General features: G+C 36.8%; 2 protein-coding genes and 1 long non-coding RNA gene across 13 annotated transcripts; all 3 read right to left on the minus strand.

Moving 5' to 3' along the window:
* Positions 1-1222: 1222 nt before the first annotated feature.
* LOC113339972 lies at positions 1223-4919 on the minus strand. 11 transcript variants are annotated; one of them, XR_003355215.1, is made up of 12 exons: positions 4703-4919; positions 4470-4601; positions 4152-4296; positions 4023-4077; positions 3654-3810; positions 3184-3546; positions 2873-2930; positions 2315-2370; positions 2123-2228; positions 1837-1918; positions 1669-1738; positions 1223-1588 (listed from the first exon to the last, which is right to left on the minus strand). It is a non-coding gene; the product is annotated as an uncharacterized LOC113339972 (long non-coding RNA). The 11 variants fall into 11 exon arrangements; XR_003355214.1 differs by having other exon boundaries at positions 2123-2370; positions 2873-3248; positions 3493-3546; XR_003355213.1 differs by having other exon boundaries at positions 2123-2370; positions 3194-3546.
* A 1660-nt stretch (positions 4920-6579) lies between these two features.
* LOC113340137 lies at positions 6580-10479 on the minus strand. Its single transcript, XM_026585343.1, has 5 exons — positions 10368-10479; positions 10215-10248; positions 7880-10114; positions 7472-7768; positions 6580-7231 (listed from the first exon to the last, which is right to left on the minus strand). Exons 1-5 carry the CDS (start codon positions 10477-10479, stop codon positions 6580-6582), a joined length of 3330 nt encoding a protein of 1109 aa, XP_026441128.1.
* Positions 10480-19708: 9229 nt separating this feature from the next.
* Positions 19709-20518, minus strand: LOC113340138. The gene has a single exon (XM_026585344.1). The coding sequence runs from the start codon at positions 20516-20518 to the stop codon at positions 19709-19711; it is 810 nt and encodes a 269-aa protein (XP_026441129.1).
* Between the last annotated feature and the right edge of the window lie 3494 nt (positions 20519-24012).

Genomic DNA, 24012 nt, shown 5'->3' on the forward strand with positions numbered 1-24012 from the left:
AGTTTTTTTATTTATTATGCGACGAAATCGCAGGCGGTCTTTACATTTTCATGCACTGACCCATTGATTTCGCCTTATCGTTTCTTGTATTATTGCCTCTGCAAGATGTTTTAATGCGTTGATACAACAAGTATTATTACTCCCCTGAGTAAAAGTCTCATGATATTACCGTCTTTGACACAATTTAGCTCCCTAATGGAGGGTGCCGTCCTTATATTCCCCTTGACTGCCTCTTCAAGGAAGCTTACCCCTACCAAGTTAGGGTGGGCTCTTCCCATCCAGTGATGCAACAATCAATTGTTTTCGCACTCTTTTATCCCTCTGCCGATATGGATTGTGGTTACATGACCGCACCCTAAGTGAGGTTTCTTGAGGACCGAGTGCATCATAGTCAGGACTTTCCAAGAGCGGCCAGGTACGCTCGAGACGTCCCAGGCACTCTTGACTCAACCGTTTACCCCGGCGCCATGATCGAGTTTCTGCACTCCTTAGGAGAGACCTTGTCACCTTAATCTTTCGACTAAGGCGCCTCTCTTGGATGGACTTTCATTTCACCCCAAATCTCCATGACTCAGGTTCCAGGGTCGGTGTAGCTTTCACCTGAGTCATGCTAATTAGTTTTCCCCAACCATGACGCGTGTTAGGTCTTATTATTGCCTCTTGCTGTCATGTGAACTAGGGAGCGCGCCACGATTGGATGCATCTCTTCTGTAGTTAAATGTCTTTTTATAAGGTCTTATGTTTTGCCTTTTTCTTATATTGAATAATTGATGTGCATAAAGAAGAAGAGTTTTTTCATTTTCATTCATACGCTTGATTAGTACAACCCTTTTGATGTCTTCTCTCTTCATTTATTCACCTAAATAACAACTACACTACACCAAAATGGGGTCGCAACAGTTCTTCTCTGTTACAAAAGTCGATATTTCATTTTTCGCAACGGTGACGGCTACGTTGCAAATTTAGTCGCAACAGTTTCAAACATATTGCAACGTCCTGAAGTCGCAACTGTTGATAACTGTTGCGGAATTAGGTGGACGCAACTGTTTCTACCAGTTGCGAATTTTTTGTATGGCCAAAAAAATATTGGTTTTGACCGGTCAAAAAATATTGGTTTTGACCGGTCAAAACCAGGTCAAAATTTTAGCTCCCTGAAACAAAAACAAGTTACCCCCATTCATTTAAAAATCAAATTAATCCAACAGTATGAAGGTACCTCTGTTCTAGAACCAAATTTAGCTAATACTTTACAAAAACTGTTGGACAAAAAATAAAACTAGAAATGAAAAGGACTACTTGTCGATAAGATATTTCTATGTTTTGCAAGTGCAGCAATGCAAGAGAATATGACACTTAGCACAAAAACTGAAGAGGGAAAGGGTACACAACTTGGGGAATGAACTTGGTTTGTGTATTGAGTTAACCAAAAATACACAACCTTGAAGAAACCAACATGGTAACAGTAGACAACTAAAAAAACAATTGATACACAAAATAATTATGATGCATTGCCCAAGGCATTATTGCAGAACTAGGTACAAATAACATTTCCAATCCCAAGGATCTCTAGTCAATCTTGTCGTTGGCTCTACATTACAAACAATCAGTTCCATATTATTAACCATTTCAAACCAATGATTTCAAATGTACAAAAGCTTTTAAGCTCACCTTCATGCCACCCATTACCGAGCCTTCCACAACGCCACATTTAGATTATTACAAGCAGCATCGGATGCAACTGACAATCAATAATCAAGTCGAATGAAAATAAATAATCAAGTCCCATAAATTAGATTGAATCTCACTTTACAAGTCTATCCCTATCAAATAGCTCACCAGCAGCAAGGTAAATCCAGGTATAGTCTCGAATCCCATTGCACGTGAGATAAGAAGCCTTAGAATACCCAACTCTCGAAAGCTGCACAAATTGAGGCATGTTAAAATTTATAGCAAAAGAAAATTATACAGTACAAATGAACTTGGTAGAAAATATATCAAGTTGTGCAAACTGTGACTTAAGCCAAATTTTAAAGTTACATACAGGAAAAAAAACTAAAATATCCAGCTGAAGAATAAGACCAAAGCCCGCAAGGTAACAAGCATATCAGAAGTAAAAGAATACCAAAAATAAAATAGTCAATATTCAAGCCTTGATGATATCAACCTCACTGCAATTAGTACCCTCTTTGAATCCCAGGGATAGAACTTGGAAAGACAGTTCAAAACTCCTGCAACATAAAATAAAAAATTCCAGAGTAAGAGAGGAAAAGACCACTGAAGATACAGGTAGGATAAGGTATATCACTGTCACCACCTATCTCAATCATCACACGTCTACTGCAGTCATCTGCAAGCATATAAGCAACTTCCCTGCAACAAAAATTGGGTTAGTTAGCTACCGGACTTGCTAAAGGCAACTAATTACAGCATCCCAAGCAATGTCATATTGACTGGTCTAAACAGGAAAAGTTACACATATCAAAACCTAAACACCATGATGCTCCATGTACCAGTCTCAGCTCATAAACATGTGTTGTATTGCAACTACAACATCATTGTGCTCAACAATGTAGGAAGTTCAAGTGATCCAACAACAAACACATGTGCAGTAGAAACTAATATGTGGTTCATAAAGGAACCATATAGTTATGACCAAATACTGTATTTTGGGATAATCATGTATTTATTTACTGAAATAGTTTTGTTAAAAAATTCATGTAATGTGATACTGCCAATGGATCAAGTTACAATGACATTTTAGGAAATGATTAAAATCATAAAGGGCAACATCCACAAATATTAGATTCACAGGATAAAACAAATATTAGTGATGTCACAAAAAAAAAATCACATTTCGATGGTGTTCAATTACCTTCAACATCATCGTTGTCCTCGTCATCCTATTCGTCTTCAACAGTGGGCTCAACAGGCTGAAATGAGTGAACTCAGGATTAAACAACTTGACAGCAAAGTAGAAAGCTTTAAATTTTTCACATTATGTATTAATATCAATACTACTATCTTCCTATTCGGGTTTATCTAGTAATACACAAATCCATCTCTGATTGTCTTCTCGAGACAGACAATATATTCCAGTTCCCACGCCAGATCGTTTTTGACCTCCAGCAAGATCAGAAAAGGTTGTATTAAAGTTTCTATCGGTTAATAACATCGTAATTGCACCTGCCAGTACCGGGAGAGATAATAAAAGGAGGAAGGCTGTCACAGATCGATGCTCTCGAAGAAATCTGAGAAGTACAACAACAGGTACATTGTAAAATCCAGAATGAAATCAAAAAGTGTAAAGGACGCCCTTTAAAGCAGAGAGAAGTAACCAAGACTGATGAGAAAACAAGTTACAAACAACTTAAAGCTAATTGTATTTCCTGGTCCTATTCTCTACTCGCTATCCATCCAGTAAGAAGGGATTCCCCGGAGCTCAGCAATCTCTTGTAAATGGAAAGTATTAGTTAAGTTCCATCCTTCAATTACCAAGATGGGAACAACCTTTCCCTCCACCATCCTATACATGGAATCTTGGCGCTGCTAATAAAATAAAAAACTGAAGGCATCAGAGTCATTTAACCTCGGAAGAACCCAGTCTATGTTAGAGAGATAAACAAGTGAAACAAAATTACAACATCAAAACCTACCGGAAATGCAATTACACCCCCATTCCCCTGTAGTCCACTTCATACCTTCCTATATCACAAGACTGAATGCAAAATATGTTGTTTGATTTTCAATTATAAGAAAACTTTTGGTTTTCTACCTGCTTAAAGGTTGTAGACTTCCGTGACTCTCCATCCCCTTAAAATCAAGACCACAAAGTTATTAAATAGATTAACAACAAATTCAAAAGCAGGGAAATGATTGAAAACCGCAATATGAGAGAGATGGCCATATCAACAAAAGCAATTCAAATGCATACTAAACAGATATGGAACCAGTTATATGCTTCTATCGAACTAATGCACTGTGAGCAAAATCCATAAATAAACATAAATGTATATTATATTTACCAAGCAGTAGTAGTTTCCAATTATGATTCTCGGCACGCCTCTCAATCTCTGCGGCCTGTAAACCCAACCTTGAGAAAATCAGAAACCAATGATATGCGAACAACATAGATGAGGTAGTTTGACAACAACCTTAGCCGTTCTACTGATTTTCTTCTTCATGACAGTTTTGCCCACCAAACTTGAAGGGTTCTTTTGTTTGTTAGGATTAGTAGTAGCAAGAACAACACCTTCAATCTTTTACAGCTTGACTGAAACAGTCTTTGCATTTGCTAACCTACAAGACCCCAAATCACCAGTAACAACAAATCATTAACAAAATCGCTGAAAAAATCTAAACTAACAAAATCAAAAATAAACCAAAATCCCTAAAAAAATCTAACCTAACAAAAAAAAAAAACGCAAATCATAACTCAAAAGTAGAAGATCAGTTGTATTGATTTATCTTACCAGAGTGTTTGAAGGAGTTAACGTTGTAGAGATTGTTAGGTTCTTTACTGAACTGAACCATCTGATTTCCATTTCCAAACTCTTTGACGAGGAAAGTATTGTTCCTGTTCACGATCTCTCAAATCAAAAACCCTAGAAATTTAGGGATTTCACACGAGATCAGATTCAATCAAACACAGAATCGATAATCAAACATATGGATGAAATCAAGCGAGAAACATTATTATACTTACAAGGAAATGAGAAATTTAGGTCATTTCTTCTTCTTTGTGCTGCTGCTCTTGAGAATTTTTGGAGACTAGAGAAGAGACTGAACCCTAAAACAACTTTTATATGCAAACCTCAAAACCCTAAGGCGAAAAATAAATAGTTTGGTATGATTTGGGATTTGAGATCTCAGAAATCTTCGAATTTCGGACATGGTGGAAGAGAATCGAGAGACTGAGAACGAGAGAGAACGAGAGAAGAGAATGGGATAGAATAGAGTTCGATGATAATAATAGGCTAAGCCGAGTCAGTTTCACATCTGAATGGGCTGAAATCGACTCAGCTTAAATGTGTGTGCAGCCACTCTCAAGAGTCGCTCGCGTATAACCTGATTTAGTTGCGAATTGTCACATGATCAAAACAGTTGCGAGTTCTGTAACTGTTTCAAACTGTTGTGAATGTTTTGCACTGAAAATTCACAAAAGCTTATCAGCTGTTGCGAATCTTAGTTACTAAAACCCAAATTTGGTGTAGTGACTACCTCTTAAAAAGACCTAAATTTGAGATGACTAATTTGCTTCTTTCATCTTCTGTGCTTCATTAAGTTCGCGTATACTTTTCAAATATGCTTTTTCCAAAATTGGCTAACTTGTTCTCCTCCACTATTGTCCATCAACTCATATATTCCATCTCCAACAACTTTCTTAATCAAGTATGGTTCATCCCACGTGTTCTCCGAACTTTCTTCCTTATTTTTCTGATAAGGCGACTTCTGTCTCAACACCATTTCTCCAACTTGGAATTTTTTCTTTCTGATTTGCTCGTTACATTCATGTGTGAAAACTGTCGCTTCAGCAGTAGTCTTGTTTATCTCTCCACCCTTGGTCACAACATCAACCATTAATCTTTCACTTTGCTTGCTTTCTTGTATTTCCTTCTTCCAGTCTCTTCGCTTATGTGCGCGTTCCACAATTTTATCAACATCGATCTCATTACAAGTTCTCGCCTCTGTTGGGTCTCCTCTTATTATTCCAACGCCTTGAGGTAGAGGAAACTTGATGCATTGATGAAAAGTCGAAGCTACTCCAAAAATGCTATGTAGCCACACTAGTACAAACCTTCACATAGGCCACGTTTTTTGGTATACAGCCTAGCCACGTATTGGGTTATTTTCGTGGCTACTGGTCATCAACATAACTGTAGACACGTTTTGTGTTACCTTGTAACCATAGTGCACCATTTGGTCATGGGTTTAATCATAAACCCATCAACTGTAGCCATATGGAATTGTTTGGCCATAGTTTTCAGTCTAATCCCATCACATGTAGCCGCAGATGAGAATATGGCCACATTTAGGAATTATATGTGTGTCAAATGTGTAGGATGGCAACAGTCACAATTATCAACCCGTGACGAAAAGATATTTATTTATCCACTTTTTGTTTATGTGTCCATAGTACATGGTTTTTTAAACATTTACATGTTAGAAACGGACACATTTTAAAAACAACATGACAAAAGATTAACATATTGCTACACCACTTCTTTTTCTGGGAGGATTATTATATGGCCACAATGATTTTGTTTATGTGACCATAGCCTTCAGTTCATTTGGAAACTTGACAGCCACAACAAAATGTTTACCACTTGGTTGGGGAGAACCTCAATTACTATAACCTATTGTTGATGTGTGCATGACCTCTGCATTCACTAAAATACGTAATTAGCAAGCTTAAATTTTATGAAAAATTGAAGAAGAAGAAGAAGAAGAAGACAAGCTTATTACAGCACAATGAACCACTCCGACACATATAAAATTAAATTTATAAAAAATCTCATAATACATCATTTCATTATTCCAGATGCAGATTTATACAACTGCAGTACCTGCCAGAGGGTGTCACTATGGATTGCGTATAAGTAACCCCCGGCAGTCAGTTCGGAAGTAATCATTTCGGGATTCTTTACCCAAGTCTTGTGGATCTACAGCCGACAAGATATTATCATTCCGAGAAAAAATTACTGTTCTGAATTCCTCATCGTTGCCATCATTATATGCATCTCTGTAATTTTTGGGAGGTACCACAAAAACAATAGACTTTTTCTTATCTTTCTGGTCTTTGACATAAAATACTTGCCTAGCTTGCGAGGCTAAAATAAAAGGATCATTTTTGTGTCCCAACATAGTAAGCTCAAAAATGTTGTAGCCAAGAATATCACTTTTGACCCCACATTTAGTATCAACCCAATTGCACTTGAATAAATGAATTTTTCTTTCACAGTAATCTAACTCCCATATCTCTTGCAAGACACCATAATAAGACGCTTTACCATATGTTACGCCATCATCTCTAGATATGTGCATGTCATTTGCCGCGACGCTAATCCCACTATTCTGGTGAATTCTATCACGAGATCTTGTGCGGAATAGATATCCATTGATGCGATATACAGTGTGTTTCGCTAACTCGTAGTGCGGGCCGTGTGATATCCATCTTAAGTTCTCTGAGATATTTTCTCCATCGACTTCCAAATCTTTCTCAACCTGAAATTCACTATTAGGATGAACCTTTACTGATATAACACATCAAACATGAACATTTTTTCTACAACCTATTGCCTCATTTTTTAACCAATCGCTAAACGAGTTAGAGTGCTCTTTCTCCATCCATGCCCGCTTTTGATTACGATGTTTAGTTTCCAAATGGAGCTTGTGTCGGCTGGTATTTACAATATCCAATGTTATTATATTTTTGTACCAAAAAAAAAAGAAAAATCAACAAATTAGTACTTACTCTATGTAAGGCTCAATTTCAGGCGTGTTCTCCATTACATAGAAATGTGCTTGTCTCAACTGGTCACGGGTAACTATACACTTCTCTCCAGCTGATAGCAGTTCTCCCTCCATAACACTTTCAGAATCTTGACCATTGTGAGATGTATTATGCCTATCCAGTGGAATACCAATTGTCTTGATGCTTCTATGATACTCGCAATACATCTCGATCGTCTCTTCTGCAGCATTCTCTTCTGCAATGCATCCACAAGGTTGATTCTTGTTCCGCACATGCCCCTTGGTAACCTTCATACACCTTTCGAAAGGATACATCCATCGAAAGCAAACCGGACCACATGATTTCACTTCCCTGGTAAGATGTATAGTTAAATGAATCATGATGTCGAAGAAGGATGGAAGAAAATACTTCTCTAGTAAGCATAACGTCACACAGAGATCTTCTTGCAATTTATCGAGATCTTCCACGTTGATTTCTTTGGCAGATATTGATCTGAAGAAGAAACAGAACCTCATAATTGCGTATCTCACAGGCGTAGGCATAATTGACCTAATTGCGACGAGCAAAAATTGTTGCATAAGCATATGATAATCATGTGATTTGAGTCCGATCAACTTACGCTCTTTTCGGTTCACAAGGGTGGAAAAATTCGAACAATACCCTTCTGGAACTCTTAACTCAGATAGTGTCTCCAAGAATATATCCTTTTCATCCGCGTTTAATGTATAACATGCTGCTGGAAGTATCGTTCCTTTGACATCTGACTTAGGTTGCAACTCCGGTTTTAACCCCAAACGCACCAAATCCAATCTGGCGTTTAATCCATCTTTTGAATTCCCATTGTGCAGCAACGTTCCAACAAGACTTTGGCCCACATTATTTTCAACGTGCATGAAGTCAATACAATGTTGGACATCATTATAACGCCAATATCTAAGTAGTCGATGCCATATATTGTACCTTCTCCAGTAAGTGGTTTCCCTGCCTTCCTCTTCCTCAACTGACCTGTCGACTTCCTTTGATATTTTTCTGATGCGGTTCATCTTTCCACCTTTTCCAGGTGTAGCCTGCACGTCTTCCACTTGAGTATTCTTCCCCTTCCTTCCCCATGAATTCTTTATATATTTTACCTCTTCATATATTTCTTTCCCGGTCATTGGTTTTGGAGCAGTCTCCCACTCTTGTTTCCCGCCAAATGCTTTCTTATGCCTTCTGAATGGATGCTCATATGGTAAAAATCTTATATAACCAACATAAACATTCTTTTTTGAGTCATGAAGCCTAATACTGTGAGTTTTTTTACGACACACCACACAACCATGATATCCAGCATAGCGACAACCACATAGTGTACCAAGAGTAGGATAATCGTTTATCGTCCACAAGACAACTTCACGTAGAGTAAACATTTCTTGGGCATATGCATCCCATGTTCTCTTTCGGTTCTCAAATAAGAATTGAAAATCTTTAACAAGGGCTTCCAAAAGGACATCGATATTTTTTCCCGGCGCACCGTCTATAAGTAATGACAACATGATGAACTTTCTCTTCATACACATCCAAGGTGGAAGGTTGTAAATCACAACCAAAACTGGCCATACACTATGATTTTTGGTGCCTTTATTTACATCCACTCCATCAGCCGAAACAGCTAATCGCAGATTTCTTGGATCACCTTTAATTTCCGGGAAATTGTTATCTATCTCTCTCCAAATATGTGAGTCTGCCGGATGACGTAAAACACCGTCTTTTTTTCTAGTGGTATCGTGCCATATCAAATTCTCTGTTGTGGGCTTCGATTGAAATAACCGTTGAAATCTTGGGATGATGTCGAAGTACCACAATACCTTTGCTGGAACATTCTCGTACACTTTACCATCCATGTCAACTTTCCATCTGGGTGCTTTACAAGTAGGACACACTTTTTCATCCTTATACTCATTCCTATGAAGAATGCAATTATTGGTACATGCATGTATCTTTGTATACCATGAAACCATTGCTTTCAATACTTTCTTGGCATGATATGTACTCCTCGCCAATAAATTACCTTCTTTGGGAAGCATGTCCTTTATCAACGGTAATAGTTCATTGAAAAACATGTCCGACGCACCGTGCTTACTCTTCAACTTGAACAACTGCACAATTGCAGACAACTTTGTGAAGTTGGGACATCCTTCGTATAAGGGCTTTTCAGCATCTTCAAGTAACTTTTTAAACTTTATAGGGCCATATGCGAACACTTTTGCAGCCTGCATCATATCTATAGTGTTTGGATCATCAGTGGGAGTTCCCATTCCAAAATTTTCGTCTGGAGCATCAGTGGGAGATCCCATTTCAAATTCAGCGTGCATACCATTGTCGACGTTAACCGGCCTACTATTAGTTGTCTCATCCTTTTCCCCATGCTTATTCCAAGTAGTATACGTTTGATTGATTCCATTTACGAATAAATGACCTTCTACATCACCAACTAAGCATGCACGGTGATTTAAACAATCTGTACATGTACACAACATAAGATATTCATCATGTGTATCACCCTCCTCCCTGAGATGGTTGACAGCATACCGCAAAAACTCTGCGACTCCTTCTTCGTAACGTTTTTTCGTTCTATCAGTACTCATCCATGATTTATCCATCCTGAAACGCAAAGAAAACCAATGGATCAATTACATCAGCTGCACTTCAATGAAAGCAGAAACTGATAAATCAATTGAAATACAATCCTTCCAATAATTACTCTAATTGAACTACCAATAATGGATTTATCCATTCTGAAACAAAAAGAGAACCAACAGATCAATTACATCAGCTGCACTTGAATTTCATTATGCTTTAAAAAATCACTCAAAGCATAAATGTAAGTTTTTAGATGCAGCCATTACAGGTCTACCAGTGATTACAATTTCTGTTAATACAAAATGATTCATAACTACCTTTAGAACTAACTTTTCATAAAGTCTCAAGTAACACCAGAGAAGAACAGAACAGAAGCTCCAGTTCATGGTTCACCTTTGAAAGACTTGCCTCGATACAATTTCTAACACAGAATAGACACATCATAATATATTGAGTTAAGATGATTCTTATCAGTACTCATCCAGGATTTATCCATTTTGAAACGCAAAGATAACCAATAAATTAATCGCATCAGGTGCACTTCAATGAGAGCAGAAACTGATAAATCAATTCAGAAACACAAGCCTTGCAATAACTAACAAGTATATTTCGTTTCAAAACAGTTGTAACCTCTGACTTCAGAATTCAGACATACAAGTCTTGAAATTACCAATAAATTCATCACAATTCGAAACATAAAAAATATATATGGACAAACCGTAAACTCTTTTCCTAGCAAACTTATCACCACAGTATCCGAATACCAATTTCTCGAAGACAGTACTAATAAGAGCGGTGGCAACTGTTATGGATACGACTGATGGTGGTACTACACCTCTCACAGATTCATCGATGTCTTGACCTTCGTAGTATATTCATCCGATCAATTTCATAACAGGCGTAATACAAAATAGATCATAAGCATCAGTAAATAGACCCATACCTCCAATTATTATTGCTTTGAAATGGTACAACTGTGTTCTTGCCGAATCAAGAGTTGACAGAACTTTCAAATAAAGACAATGAACAACTTTAGCTAGCTGCTTCCTCACTCAATGATGTTGCTGATCAGGACACAAAGTAGTGATGAGGATGATCAGATGCATAATCATTAATCAAACAGTTTCTATTATGGGGTGTTTTTGAGGAAACAAATGAAAGAGAAGACTAGTTCTGCATTTGGCCTTTGTTTTTTCTTTTTTTTCGAAGGTGGAGCCATTGCTGTGTGTGTATGTCATAGTTTTTGAAAAATCTAAGCTAGTTTCTGACTATTCAACTGAACTAGGACCAATCAGGTGTTGTATAGGCTTACACCCTTGTAGCTTAGTTACAACATCCCAATGAAAACTTATAGCATAAAAGTTACTTATTGACTTCGAAAAACAAAAAGATCAATTTAGCTTGGGAAAAGAAGCTTGAAAAATCCAGTGTGGCCTAGATATTAGAAGTTTTATTTTTCCTAGTCCTGTTGGATATGATGATGATAAAAATGGCATCGTAAGTGAACTACAAACAATGGCATCGTAAGTGACATAAACAACAAAACAAAGTCCAATCACATGGAAAGACCTATACAGGTACGGATTTTCTGAAACAACAGACAATAATTATGCAATGGTACTGCCATTCCAATGAAGAGGAAAATAATTATGTTGCATTAGTAATGGTTCAATCTACTAGTAACGGTTCAACCCTAACATAAGAAATCTTAAAGGAATATAACACATCAAACATGACATTTTTAATTTCCACAAACTATTACCTCAATTACAGGTCTACCAGGATTTATCCATTCTGCAACACAGTCCTGTACAGGTCTGCCATTACAGGTCTACCAGGATTTATCCATTATGCAACACAGTCCTGTACCCAACCTGTACCCCTTCATGAAGTATATTTGATTTTAGCTGAGTATGTCTACCAAATTGTACATTTGAGGAGAACATCAGACGAATGAGAATTCGTTTTACTTGAGATAGATAGGGATGAACAGCTGATGAAGAATCACTGTTTGAGGAGAATTATAATTTTACATTGCTAACATCGAAAACACGCGTCTCTGTGTTTGTATTTTTTTTTTATATTTGGCTACAACTCATGTGTTTTATTTTTAAGTTTCCTTGACTAGGGTTGACCGACACAAGTAAAGAAAATGCAAAAGTTTTTTGTTATATTAGTTTGTGAGTATAGTTAAATTATTTCGCCACACAAATTTTATTAAAATTAAATTATAGTTAAATTATAGTTTCTTCGATTTTACTCGAACTCGTTCCGACTCGTTCCATATTTCTGGTGAAGTGTCGAGTCTTGATTATGTGACTAAAAATTGACGTGTCTCAATTCCAAAGGATGGAGTTCCATTTTCTTCAGTTTTACTCGAACTCGTTCCAACTCGATCAATATTTCAGGTGAAGTGTCGAGTCTTGATTATGTGACTAAAAATTGACGTGTCTCAATTCCAAAGGACAGAGTTCCATTTTCTTCAGTTTTACTCGAACTCGTTCCGAATCGTTCCATATTTCAGGTGAAGTGTCGAGTCTTGATTATGTGACTAAAAATTGACGTGTCTCAATTCCAAAGGACGGAGTTCCATTTTCTTCAGTTTTACTCGAACTCGTTCCGAATCGTTCCATATTTCAGGTGAAGTGTCGAGTCTTGATTATGTGACTAAAAATTGACGTGTCTCAATTCCAAAGGACGGAGTTCCATTTTCATCAGTTTTACTCGAACTCGTTCCGAATCATTCCATATTTCAGGTGAATATGTGACTAAAAATTGACGTGTCTCAATTCCAAAGGATGAAGTTCCATTTTCTTCAGTTTTACTCGAACTCGTTCTGAATCGTTCCATATTTCTCGACAAACCCATTCATTTTAATTTGTTTTTCATCGATTCAATTGAATAGAAATCATCAAAATAGGCTTGAAATGGTAGTTACAGTGTTGAGTTCGATTAGAACGTGTTTTCTATTTGCCCTAGGTTCCTAACCGAACTCACTTAACTGAAGAACACGAAGAAAAGTTCGGTTCTATGTGATTCAGAACTTAGTTACCGAACTGTAGAGTATGGTTGTTTCGCAAAGAAATTGTAAAATTTCCATGTAACCGAACTGTAGGGTTAAAAAAAATAGAAAGAAATTTTGAGGATGTAACCGAACCTTTCCACTTTTCCCATTGGTTTTATTAGTCTTAAAACCGAACTCTGACCTATGAGTTCGGTTCGATCGCAAACATTTTAAAACCTCCATGTAACCGAACTGTAGGGTTAAAAACATAGAAATAATTTTTTTTATGTAATCGAACCTTACTGTTATTCCCATTATTTTTAGTACTGTAAGAACCGAACTCTGACCAATGAGTTCGGTTCGATCGCAAACATTTTAAAACCTCCATGTAACCGATCTGTAGAGTTAAAAACATAGAAAGTATTTTTTTATGTAACCAAACCTTACTGTTATTCCCATTATTTTTAGTACTATAAGAACCGAACACTGACCTATGAGTTCGGTTCGATCGCAAACATTTTAAAACCTCCATGTACGAACTGTAGGGATAATTTGTACGTAAAGTTCGGTTAGTTGCGAACCAACCAAACATAACGCTGCATGCCAGAACTTCCATTGATATGGAGTTCGGTAACCTGCGTGTTTGGATCAAGTAACCGAACTACATTTTCAAACTAGTTCGGTTACTTGTTCATCTCACAAGGAAACCGAACAACACCTTCAGATGAGTTCGGTTACTTGTTCATCCTCAAAAGGAAACCGAACTACACCTTCAGATGAGTTCGGTTACTTGTCTTCATATAAACTAACCGAACTGTTCAAAATCCAGTTCCAAATCTTACATTTTTGGGGAATTTTTACCAATTAAACATACATTATCTAAGTTTGCATCATACCTGTTCACCCAAATACTCATCCTCCGGTTGTGATTAACAATTTTTTTTTATTTTCCATGTTTTTCTCCTTCATCTTCTCTAACTCTAATCTCACAAAAATTCTACTCATAATAATTTACTCAACTAATAATAAACCCATCTTTTAATTTAATCTCACTAATTTTTTTTAACTAATTTTTTTTACTAATCAGAACCTAAATTAATTAGGAGGGTAGATTAGGTATTAAATAAATAACTAGATATGGGGTGACCTAGAATTACTTCCAATGTCTTTACCCAAAATAGAACCATGACCCCCCAAAAAAACCATGGTCCCAAAAAAACCATGGTCCTTTTTTAAGCTACCAGTCCAACCCAATCCATTACATGGTTTAAGCTAACAGTCCAGCCCAATCCATTACGGTTTTATTTATGTTATTTCCACATGCATCAAATAGGATGTCCTTAGTAAATCTAACGGTGGATGATATTTTCATTAGCCCAACCAACAGTTAGAATCAATAGACAAGAACCTCTTATCTTACGCTCTGTAACACCTCAAATTTCTTTTCCTTTTGTCTTTCCTCCTCAACCAAAGTTACAGAGCGGAGAGATCTAGAGAGAACTAAGCCGAAGGGGATAAAGTTCTTGGCTGAGAATCAGGGAAAGTTTGAGATTTGTTAGAGAAAAAAGGGAAATCGGGTTTCTAAATTTTGGAAATATTTTTAGGTCTACCGTAGGATCAAAATCAAATGGTATTTTCTTAGGAGATTTTTTCCGAAAAAAGAAACCGTAGACAAAACTCGATCTGTTTTTCAGTTGACCCTAAATAGTTTTGAGCGGGATGAAAATCAAACGCAAAATCTTTTCGGCGAGATTATTCAATCTGGAAGACTTTATAAAGGGCCGAAAGATGATGAGGAATTGCATCGCTAAATCTTATAAAGGTAGATCGTGTTCTCAAATTTTCCTTCTTCTAGAAAGCTTAGTTTTTCAAACCCTAATTGATTCAAACCTTAATTTTCGATTCAGACCCAATTGATTCAAAGGTTAAGTTTTGACTCAAACCTTAATTCTTAATTTTGATTCAAAGGTTAATTTTTGACTAACACTAATTGATTTTAGTTTCCGTGATTTTCCTTTTTTCTTTTTTTTTATTATTATGAGTAATTTGTACTTTAGATGTTGCTTTACATTTTTGTTTTAATTATTGGTTTCTGACAGAAGGGAATAAATTTGGATACTGAGATTTTATAAAAGTCGGTCAATTTTTAGTTTTTAGTTATGCATCTGATTTCTGAACATAAATAAAGGTGTGTACAAAGAGCAATAAAATTGATAGATTATTTTCATATTTCATTCATTGAAAGCAGGGTTTATGAACCTATTTATGTCTTATTAAGAAGAACACTGGTATTCTCTTGGGAATTTCTGGATGAATCTATTACCCATAGTTCTAGTGTTTAGTCTAGATACATATATGCATGTTTAAGCTTTTCCTCTGTTATGCTTAGGATCTTTATGCATAATTGTGTATGTTTGAACTGGAGTCTTTCTTGAGGAGTATTCATCCAAGTTAGTACTGACATAATCAAGACCATTTTAATTGAATGTTATATTGAATACCAGACATGTTCATCAACTCAAATGTTATGACATAATGTCATGTTTTATAATCAATTCATCATTATACTCGATTTTTAGATCGAGTATCTGTTTGATTATACTGTACAAGCATATACAAGAATGAAACATATGCAACTAATAATATAATCCTTTGCTTGTGTCTAGCTTAATAACTTTTGACTTTTGATTGAAAAGAATTCAGACCATATTTGATTGAATCCTATATATGTATATGCAGTTTCCTATATGCATACACACGAGAATTCGAGTTGGGAGCCAGAGTATGATGATGATGAGTATGCTGAAAATGAGACTGCAGCCATGGAGGTTCTAGCCTTGCAGAATTTAGGAGAGTCAGAGGATGAAGACGAAGATAACGATGGTAGTCGCACCGGTTCCGATGTTGATAGCTCCAGTTCCGATGGTGATAGCTCCAGTTCTGATGATGAATCTACTGAAAGTCCTGAACATCCTGGTAATGTTATACTAGCTTGTCTGTTTTTGTTTGTTTTGGACTTAAAAAAAATGAGAACACTCTTACACCATGTTTACTCTTATTTTGGGTTTTTGAACTATAAAAAGACAATGGAGCTCCAAACAATACAGTAGGGTTTGAGGAGAATAAAATTCGAGGTTTAACAAGATTAAAGAAGCTAAAGAAAAAATTTGACGGCAACAATCACGTGATAGAATTTGATAATTTTGGTCGATTTAAGGGGAAATATAAAGCTGAAATTGCTAGTTACATGGGTGTATTGGTACGTCGAGACGTTGGTCTAAGGCACTTGAAGTGGAAGGAAGTGAATTCAGTGCTGAGGGATAAGTTATGGCACGAACTATTGGTATGTATATGCTTATCTTTATTGAATTTTAATATTATATTAGTTATTAATTTGTTACCTGCCAATAACATCCGATCCATATTTTGGCAGCGGTTTTATAAAATTGAGGAGACTATGAGAAGACAAATTATGAAATATTTTGGTGAACATTTGCGCAACTTCAGAAGAAAGTTGTATGTAAAGTTTATAGTGCCCAATTTGGGTAAACCTGCTAAACTAAATACTGTTTCTAAACAATATCATGTCATTCTGAACCAAGAACAATGGGACAAGTTCGTAAAGTGGAGGTTGTTTGATAATTGCAAGGTTGTATATTACACGTTTTAGTATTATATTGATATTAATTTCATTAATTAGTCTAAATTTTTTATGAATGAAATTCTATAAATCTGTATGCTCAGGAATTGTCCATTAGGGGAGCTAAGGCGCGTGAGAACCACAAATATAACCACAGGACGGGATGAGCAGGGCATGCAGGGTTGTTGGGAAAATTAGTAAGTCCGGTTTATTATAAAAAAAAATAGTAATATTTGTATTATGATCATGTCCGTTAGCTTATGTGCTTAATTAAAGAGTACATCTAATAATTATATGAAGAGTATCTATCTAATATTTGACTTGTGTATTTGATAATTACTGGATCAATGAGAAAGAGGTTCTTGATGAAAATCCTTCTCGGTCTTTACTGTGGAGGAAGGCACATCAAAACAAAAATGGAGAATACGATGACGATGATGTTAGGGAAAAGGCAGCTCAACTTGTAATACAAATGAAACTATCTATATATTTGTTCTGTGCTTGAATAAATGTGAAAATAAGTTTGCTTTAATTGACTAACACTTTTAATCCCCTAATTCTTTTTTTGTGCAGGAGGATTTTGATAAGCAGCTGGAAGATGGAACTTTGACAAAAAAAAGCAGGCACTGATTCTATCACCTTTGTGTTTGGGGAAGAACGTGGTGGGCGTGTAAGATGTGCAGGCAAGGGAGTGACTCCAACAACATACTGGCACCTGCCACAGAATGGAGCATCCAAGGAGCACACTAAACTGAAGAAACAGCTGGATGACGAAAGACGCGCGAACCAAATGGAGAGAGAGAGTAACCAAATGGAGAGAGAGATGAAGGATGAAGAAATGAAGGAAATGAAGGCAGCAATGAATGCACAAGAAAAAATGATGAGCAGCTTAATATCTAAGCTAAAATCTCAAGGCATATTGAAAAAGAAAATCAACAGCAAAAAGGCACGGGTATGTTTAACATCATCTAAGTAATTTTGATTAAGTATGTATTTACTAATAAATCTAAAGTATCTTATATGTCAACTACACTATACAGAAATCTCCTATTAGAGAGAAATCTATTATGCCTGAGTCCCCTGTTAGAAGCAATTCTCCGACTGAAAGGCAGGAATCTAATACAAATAGAAAGTACTCTGAATCTGAACACGTATCTCAGTCTACGGCATCGAAAGACAATTCTGAACTCCAAATGGTATGTTCCTTTTACAGGTATTTAAAATGTATAGTCCTTTCTGAGTTCCATTTATGTTAATATAGCATATCTTTTTGTAGTCTGGAAAATACAAAGAAAAGTCTCCTGCATCTGAGCATTTGCCCCTTAATTCACCAGACAATTCTCAATCGAAAGACAAAACTGAACTTTCAACGGTATGTCCTTTTCACAGGTATTTAAGCATTTTGAGATTTGAATCTGTTGATATCAATATAAAATTTATGTTTTGCAGATTGGTAAATGCAAATTGGCTCATGCTTCACTGAGAAATATCATTGCATGGGGTACGGTTCTTCCATCAGTGCCAGGTCAGAAGGTACATGGAGATGCACTTCGGGATGATTGTGTCAGAGTGACGGTTGAAAAATCGATATTAAAGAATCATTGTTTTCCAATACCATCTACTCATCTCAAAACAGTAGAGGATGCTAAAAGATCTGTAGTAGCTTGGCCTAAAGAGTTTGTGATCTCTTTTTCTACTGTAAGTTGTTTTATTATACATGGTTTATTATCTTCTGCATCCTGAGCATATAACTGTTAACATGGTGTGTTCCCTTACTTACACATCCACTGGCTTGCTGCATGGCCAACCACTTTCAGACCCCGATGAACATGATTCTGACCCAAACACTAAGAATAGAAAGAAGAAGAAACCTTCAGATATGAAGAGCGCGGAACTGAAGTCTCGGAGATCCAGCAAGAGACTCAAGACTGCAGCCTAATTATTAAGAGAAATAGTCGTGGACTGTAGGATTTGGATGTTTAAACTTTTTAGTCTCCCTCTGAAATTTTGTTATCTTAAGGTCACTGCACAATTATCAGATATCGAGACGTTTAACATATTATGAATAAAAAGTATTTTGGTTCAATTCGAATTGTAGTCTTGATTAATTTTTTATGGATGGTTATTTAGGTGAGTTTTGCTACAAATGAAAAAAGAGGGGGCCAATAGGTCCCTGAAGATAAATTGAGCGATAAAAATTGCAATTTTTTCTGAGTGACTAAAAGCTAATATTTGCCACGTTTAATACGTTTTGTGTCATTTTATAAAGGTTATCGCCATGGTTTGTGGTATCCTCTGTGTCCAAAAGGTGAACAATAGCTACATTGAAAACACTTGATGTGTCCAAAAGGTGAAAAATAGCTACATTGAAAGTACTTGATGTGTCTTTGGAAAAAATTTAGCCACGGTGCTACAAATTCTTAGTAGCCATAACTTATTAATTGTCCATGTAAAATGTTTATCACGTGTCCAAAAATATGGATGGCCATGGTACTATAGATTAAACGTGACTACAAATCATGTATTGACCATGTTAAATTATTTTCCGTGTGTCCAAATGATATAAATGGCCATGGTTGAGAAAAATTAGTGTGACTGCAACTCATGAATTGGCCATGAAAAAATGAATTTTGCGTGTCCAATTGATGACAAAGGCCACGGATAAAATAAAATTCACGTGACTTTAAGGTAAACTTTAGTCACATATAATCAAATCGTATGTCTATAAGGATCCTATGGCCATGGTGATAATGAAAATGCTTAACTAAAAAAAAAATAATGAGTACCATATAGACACGGTTATAGAGTTATGGCCATGGTAAATCATACTTTATAGCCACTCAAAGTTTATGTAGCCATAGAGATACCTTTTTGTCATGGCACCCGATGCCACATTTTTGGAGTGAAAAAAAATCCATGACCAAAAGCCTATGGACACGGTGATAAAGTGTGGCCAATGTGAAGATTTGTACTAGTGCCATGGCCTGCCTATTAAGGCATTGTATGGATATTCTACATCGACCACGTAGAATACCACTTCTGTGGTTATGGTCTTGAGTGGGATTCTCATGGTTACCTCTCCTTTTGTCTTATTGTTCGATCCGTTGAAACCATAAATCTTGTAAGTCGATGGAATTAACTCTTCATCTCTTCCACCCATTGTTTTGTAAATGTGGTAAAACAGTATATCAACTGAGCTACCCGGATCTATCAGTATCCTGTTAATTTCCCATCCGTCTGCGTCATCGTCTTCCTCTTCTTCAGACTTTGCTTTTGGATTAATTTCCATCTTTACCACCAATGGACTCTCATGCAATTCTCCTCCTCCTGGTACTTCTTTATCCTTAAATGAGATAGGTTGTTCTTGCCAATCTTTCAACGGTGATATCTTTTCCAAGTTGAGTATCTCTCTTCCATCCTTATCTCTTGCATAAACTCGGCTTAAGACATTGTCATGGGAATCTTTTATGTTTCTGAATAAGTGTATTATTGAGTTACAGTATAAATTCTTTTCCTTTGCTCCTACTTCAATCAGATATGTCTTTTTTCCTGCCTCCATACCCAGTGCGTGCCCTTCTGGTGGTGCTGGTAAATTTTGTGGTTGTTGTACTAGAAAGTGGTTTAGTTTCCCTTGATAAATCATCCTTAGTATAATTTTCTGCACATTCCTACAGTTGCTGGTGGTGTGACCATGGAAACGATGATAAGCGGAGAATTCTCTACTTCTCCTCCCTAGTGGTGGTTCGTGACCTATGTTTGATGGTTCTGGTATGTCTTCCATTAAAATTACCGCTTCCCATATTTTGTCTATCGCGGTATTTAGTTGCGGAATCTTTATCTGTTCCCAGACTACTTTATTACTTCATGGTCTTTTGTTATAATATCACTTTTGCCCTCCATAACTCTCTGGTTGGTTATCTAGCCTTTGAATCTTGTTATTTCCTCCATGGTTATTGAACTGTCTTTTTCTGTATTCTCTTTCAAACTCTTCTTAATCTGCACTGCCCATGGCTACTAGCTTTTGCTCTTCTTCCATTATCTTCTTTCCTTGATTTCCCTGGGATGTACTTGGTGATAAGCACGTAATACTACATTTTATACCCATATTTATATTAGCTAGGACTCAATATTTTGATGCTTTTATAGAAAGTACAAGTGAATTGGATCACCCGAATAAATAAATGGCCATGTGAAACTAAATGGCGTTTGGGACGAAAATAACAAATAGTTAGCATGGTATCTCCATATATCAGCAGCATGGAATTATTTCACGGCCAGAGAACAATAGAGTTGGTGGTACAAGGAATCATGAGAATCCCATTGGAGCTTAAACAGATAGTGGAGAACGTGTCTATTTGTACAACCACAATCTGTGTTGTTCATCTCTTATTGAAGAAAGTGCGGAGTAATGGGTTTGAAGCAGCTGCGTCACCGATTCTTTATGGTGCAAATTCATGGATCCAAACAGAGATATGGGGTCGATATTCTGTTCATCTCTTGACGAGCTGAAGTTAAAGCAACATCAACAGGCAATGGTGATATGGGATTCAAGTGAGACAAGGCAGTGATGGATTTATATCCTCAATTTAGTTGATTATGCCGTTGGGTTTGCTGTGTACGAATGGAGATGGAAGATTGAAGTTAGTGATGACCGAATTCAGGCATGAATGGTTTTTACTGAAAGTTCCCAATGGGTATGTGGTGATTGTTCTCGAGTTCCCTAGGGAAACAGACGAACAGAATAGAACTGGTAATTTGGCTTCGATTCAGCAGAGATATGGGTGTTCATGAACTGAATTATGTGCTGGCAGAACAGCACGAGTGCTCACTTGCAGGTGGTTTTATGGTGATCGAGTTCTTGGTCTTGATTAGTTATTTGCAATAGCAAAGCAGGTGATGGTTGGATACTCTCGGACTGGTGTTGAATGGATTTTCTGTAATGTGTTAATTGAATCGGTTTCAAGGGTAACTGCTTGAGCTTATGCAACCAGTGATGATGATATTCAGAAGTGGAGATGAATCTGTTGAGCTGTTGAAGTCAGTGGAGGGGGGTTCTTACTGTGAACTTTTGATTCGAACAAGAGGTGACTGACAGCGACAGCTGAATATGGGTCATATGTGGCCTGGATTTTGTACCGTGAAAGCAGCTGAGAATGAAGAAGGTCAGAGAATAAGAAATGGCAGTGGCCGTGCTTGATGAACTGAGTATATGCTGGTCAGATTTTTGGGTTGTTATGAGGAACAAGGATGAGGCTATCTCGGCTGATGGGGCTCTGTTCCAAGTGGTCTGATATTAAAGTCCGGAGAGAGAAAAGAAGTTGATGATTATCGTGGTGGTGAGACTGTACGTGGGAGTTTACCGGTGATTGATATGGAAAAGAATAATCACCTGGATTAACTGGATTAATGGTGCTGCTCATGTTGGTTTGCGTCAATGGTTGAGAAGCTGCCAACGGAAATTGTATATTTGCTGGAGTTGGGTTTTCCTGAGTTTATCTGAGTTGGGAGACGATTTTATGGCTGGATAAACGGACATAATGGATGGATGTTGTAGACGGACTGAGGGCCATAAAATAGAAGTGGTGTTGGGGCTATCGTCGGTGAATATGGGCTGGGGCTCTGCGGACATTTGCTAGGTTGAACTGAATTCTTTCGCAGCAACCTATATACAGAGAGAACGGAGAAGAGAAAAGGGAGGCCGGCTGGGAGTACGACGGCTACACAGCCGAAACGAGAAGAGAATAGGAGTGAATCGTGAAGATTGCTGGCGGCACAACACAAGGAGGATTAGAAGGGTTCCATTGCTGACAACAGTGAAATCTCTATATCTTTTCCTTGTTATCTATTATTATGGGTTTTAAGAAATCTATACGTATGTATTGGTAGATGTTTTGTTACTAGGGTTTATTGTTGAAACCATATAAGGTATTAGGATATTTTGAATTAATTAATTGAGCAAAAGATCATCATGATTTGAATAGATTGATTTTTGAATAATGTTTATTGATTTATTGAAAGACGAGTTGTTGCTTCACCGGTTTTAAAAAACAGATGTGCGCGTAATTGATAGTTTTACAAATATATCTGTCTTATTGTTTGATGATCCATGCTTCGTTAATAATTTTGATGGGTTATGCTTAGAAAAGTCATATAAAATTTGTGAACTTATATTTAGTTTCGTATAACTTTCTCGCTGATGTAATTTGATGGTTCATGCTTAGATTTAGTCTTTTGATGTGCTATGCTTAGGGCATACCAGTGATATTTGCGATTCTAATAGATATAATAGGTGATGTCAATAGAACAAACAATAACACATATTCATAATTATGTTTCATTTCAGTGACTGATTAGAAATAATGGTGGATATCAATAAGACCCTGGTTACCGATTCTCCCATTGGATTCGTTTTGTTACTTTAGTTTATTTTTCTGTTATTATTCTTTCAAAAATCCAAAAACATTTCTGCTGGTTAATTGATTGAGAATATTGATTACATATTTTCCACCGCTCCTCGTGGGAACGACCTGTACTTGCTGTTATCTACATTGTAGACGTCGTGCGATTGTGGTTATCACTTGAATAAAAAATAATGAATGACCAGCTGTGTAGCGGGTCTTTTTTTTTCGTTACATGTTATGACCAGCTGTGTAGCGGGTCTTTTTTTTTTCTTGCATATTATGACCAGCCGTTGAGCGGGTCTAAAAAAAATTTTAAAAAAAATATATGACCAGCTGTGTAGCGGGTCTTCTTCTGTTTTGCTTGAGGACTAGCAAAATGTAAGTGTGGGAGAATTTGATAAGCACGAAAGTGCGACGCATTTTCACCCATAAATACATTAGCTGGGACTCATTTTATCACTAATAAACTCGTTTTTCTAGGAAATAAGCTCTTGTGGAGAATTGGCTCAAAAAATGTTATTTACACCCGGAGGACACGTGTTATTCGGACTCTCAATGTTGGTTAAGGAACACCTCAATTACTAAGGGGCGTCTCAACGGATAAGGGGCACCTTCCTTACTACTTACACCCTATAAGGCAAGTGCTAAAGGGACACCCGTACATGATTTGGGGGAGGTCATCTTCTTCGTTTGAATTTTGATTTTGGCGGGAAGAATTTGCATTGAAGTATCAGATTTAGGTCTTGAGTTTAAGGCATGTTCGGGAAAGATTGAATCGCTGGATTCAGTTTTGTTGGACCTGTTAACACTGAACAGACTTGGTATAGTCATTGTATTCGAAAGAATTGGGCTGGATAACGAAAAGCAAATTGTT

Source organism: Papaver somniferum, unplaced genomic scaffold (genome assembly GCF_003573695.1).
Source record: "Papaver somniferum cultivar HN1 unplaced genomic scaffold, ASM357369v1 unplaced-scaffold_21, whole genome shotgun sequence".
Lineage (NCBI taxonomy): Eukaryota > Viridiplantae > Streptophyta > Magnoliopsida > Ranunculales > Papaveraceae > Papaver > Papaver somniferum.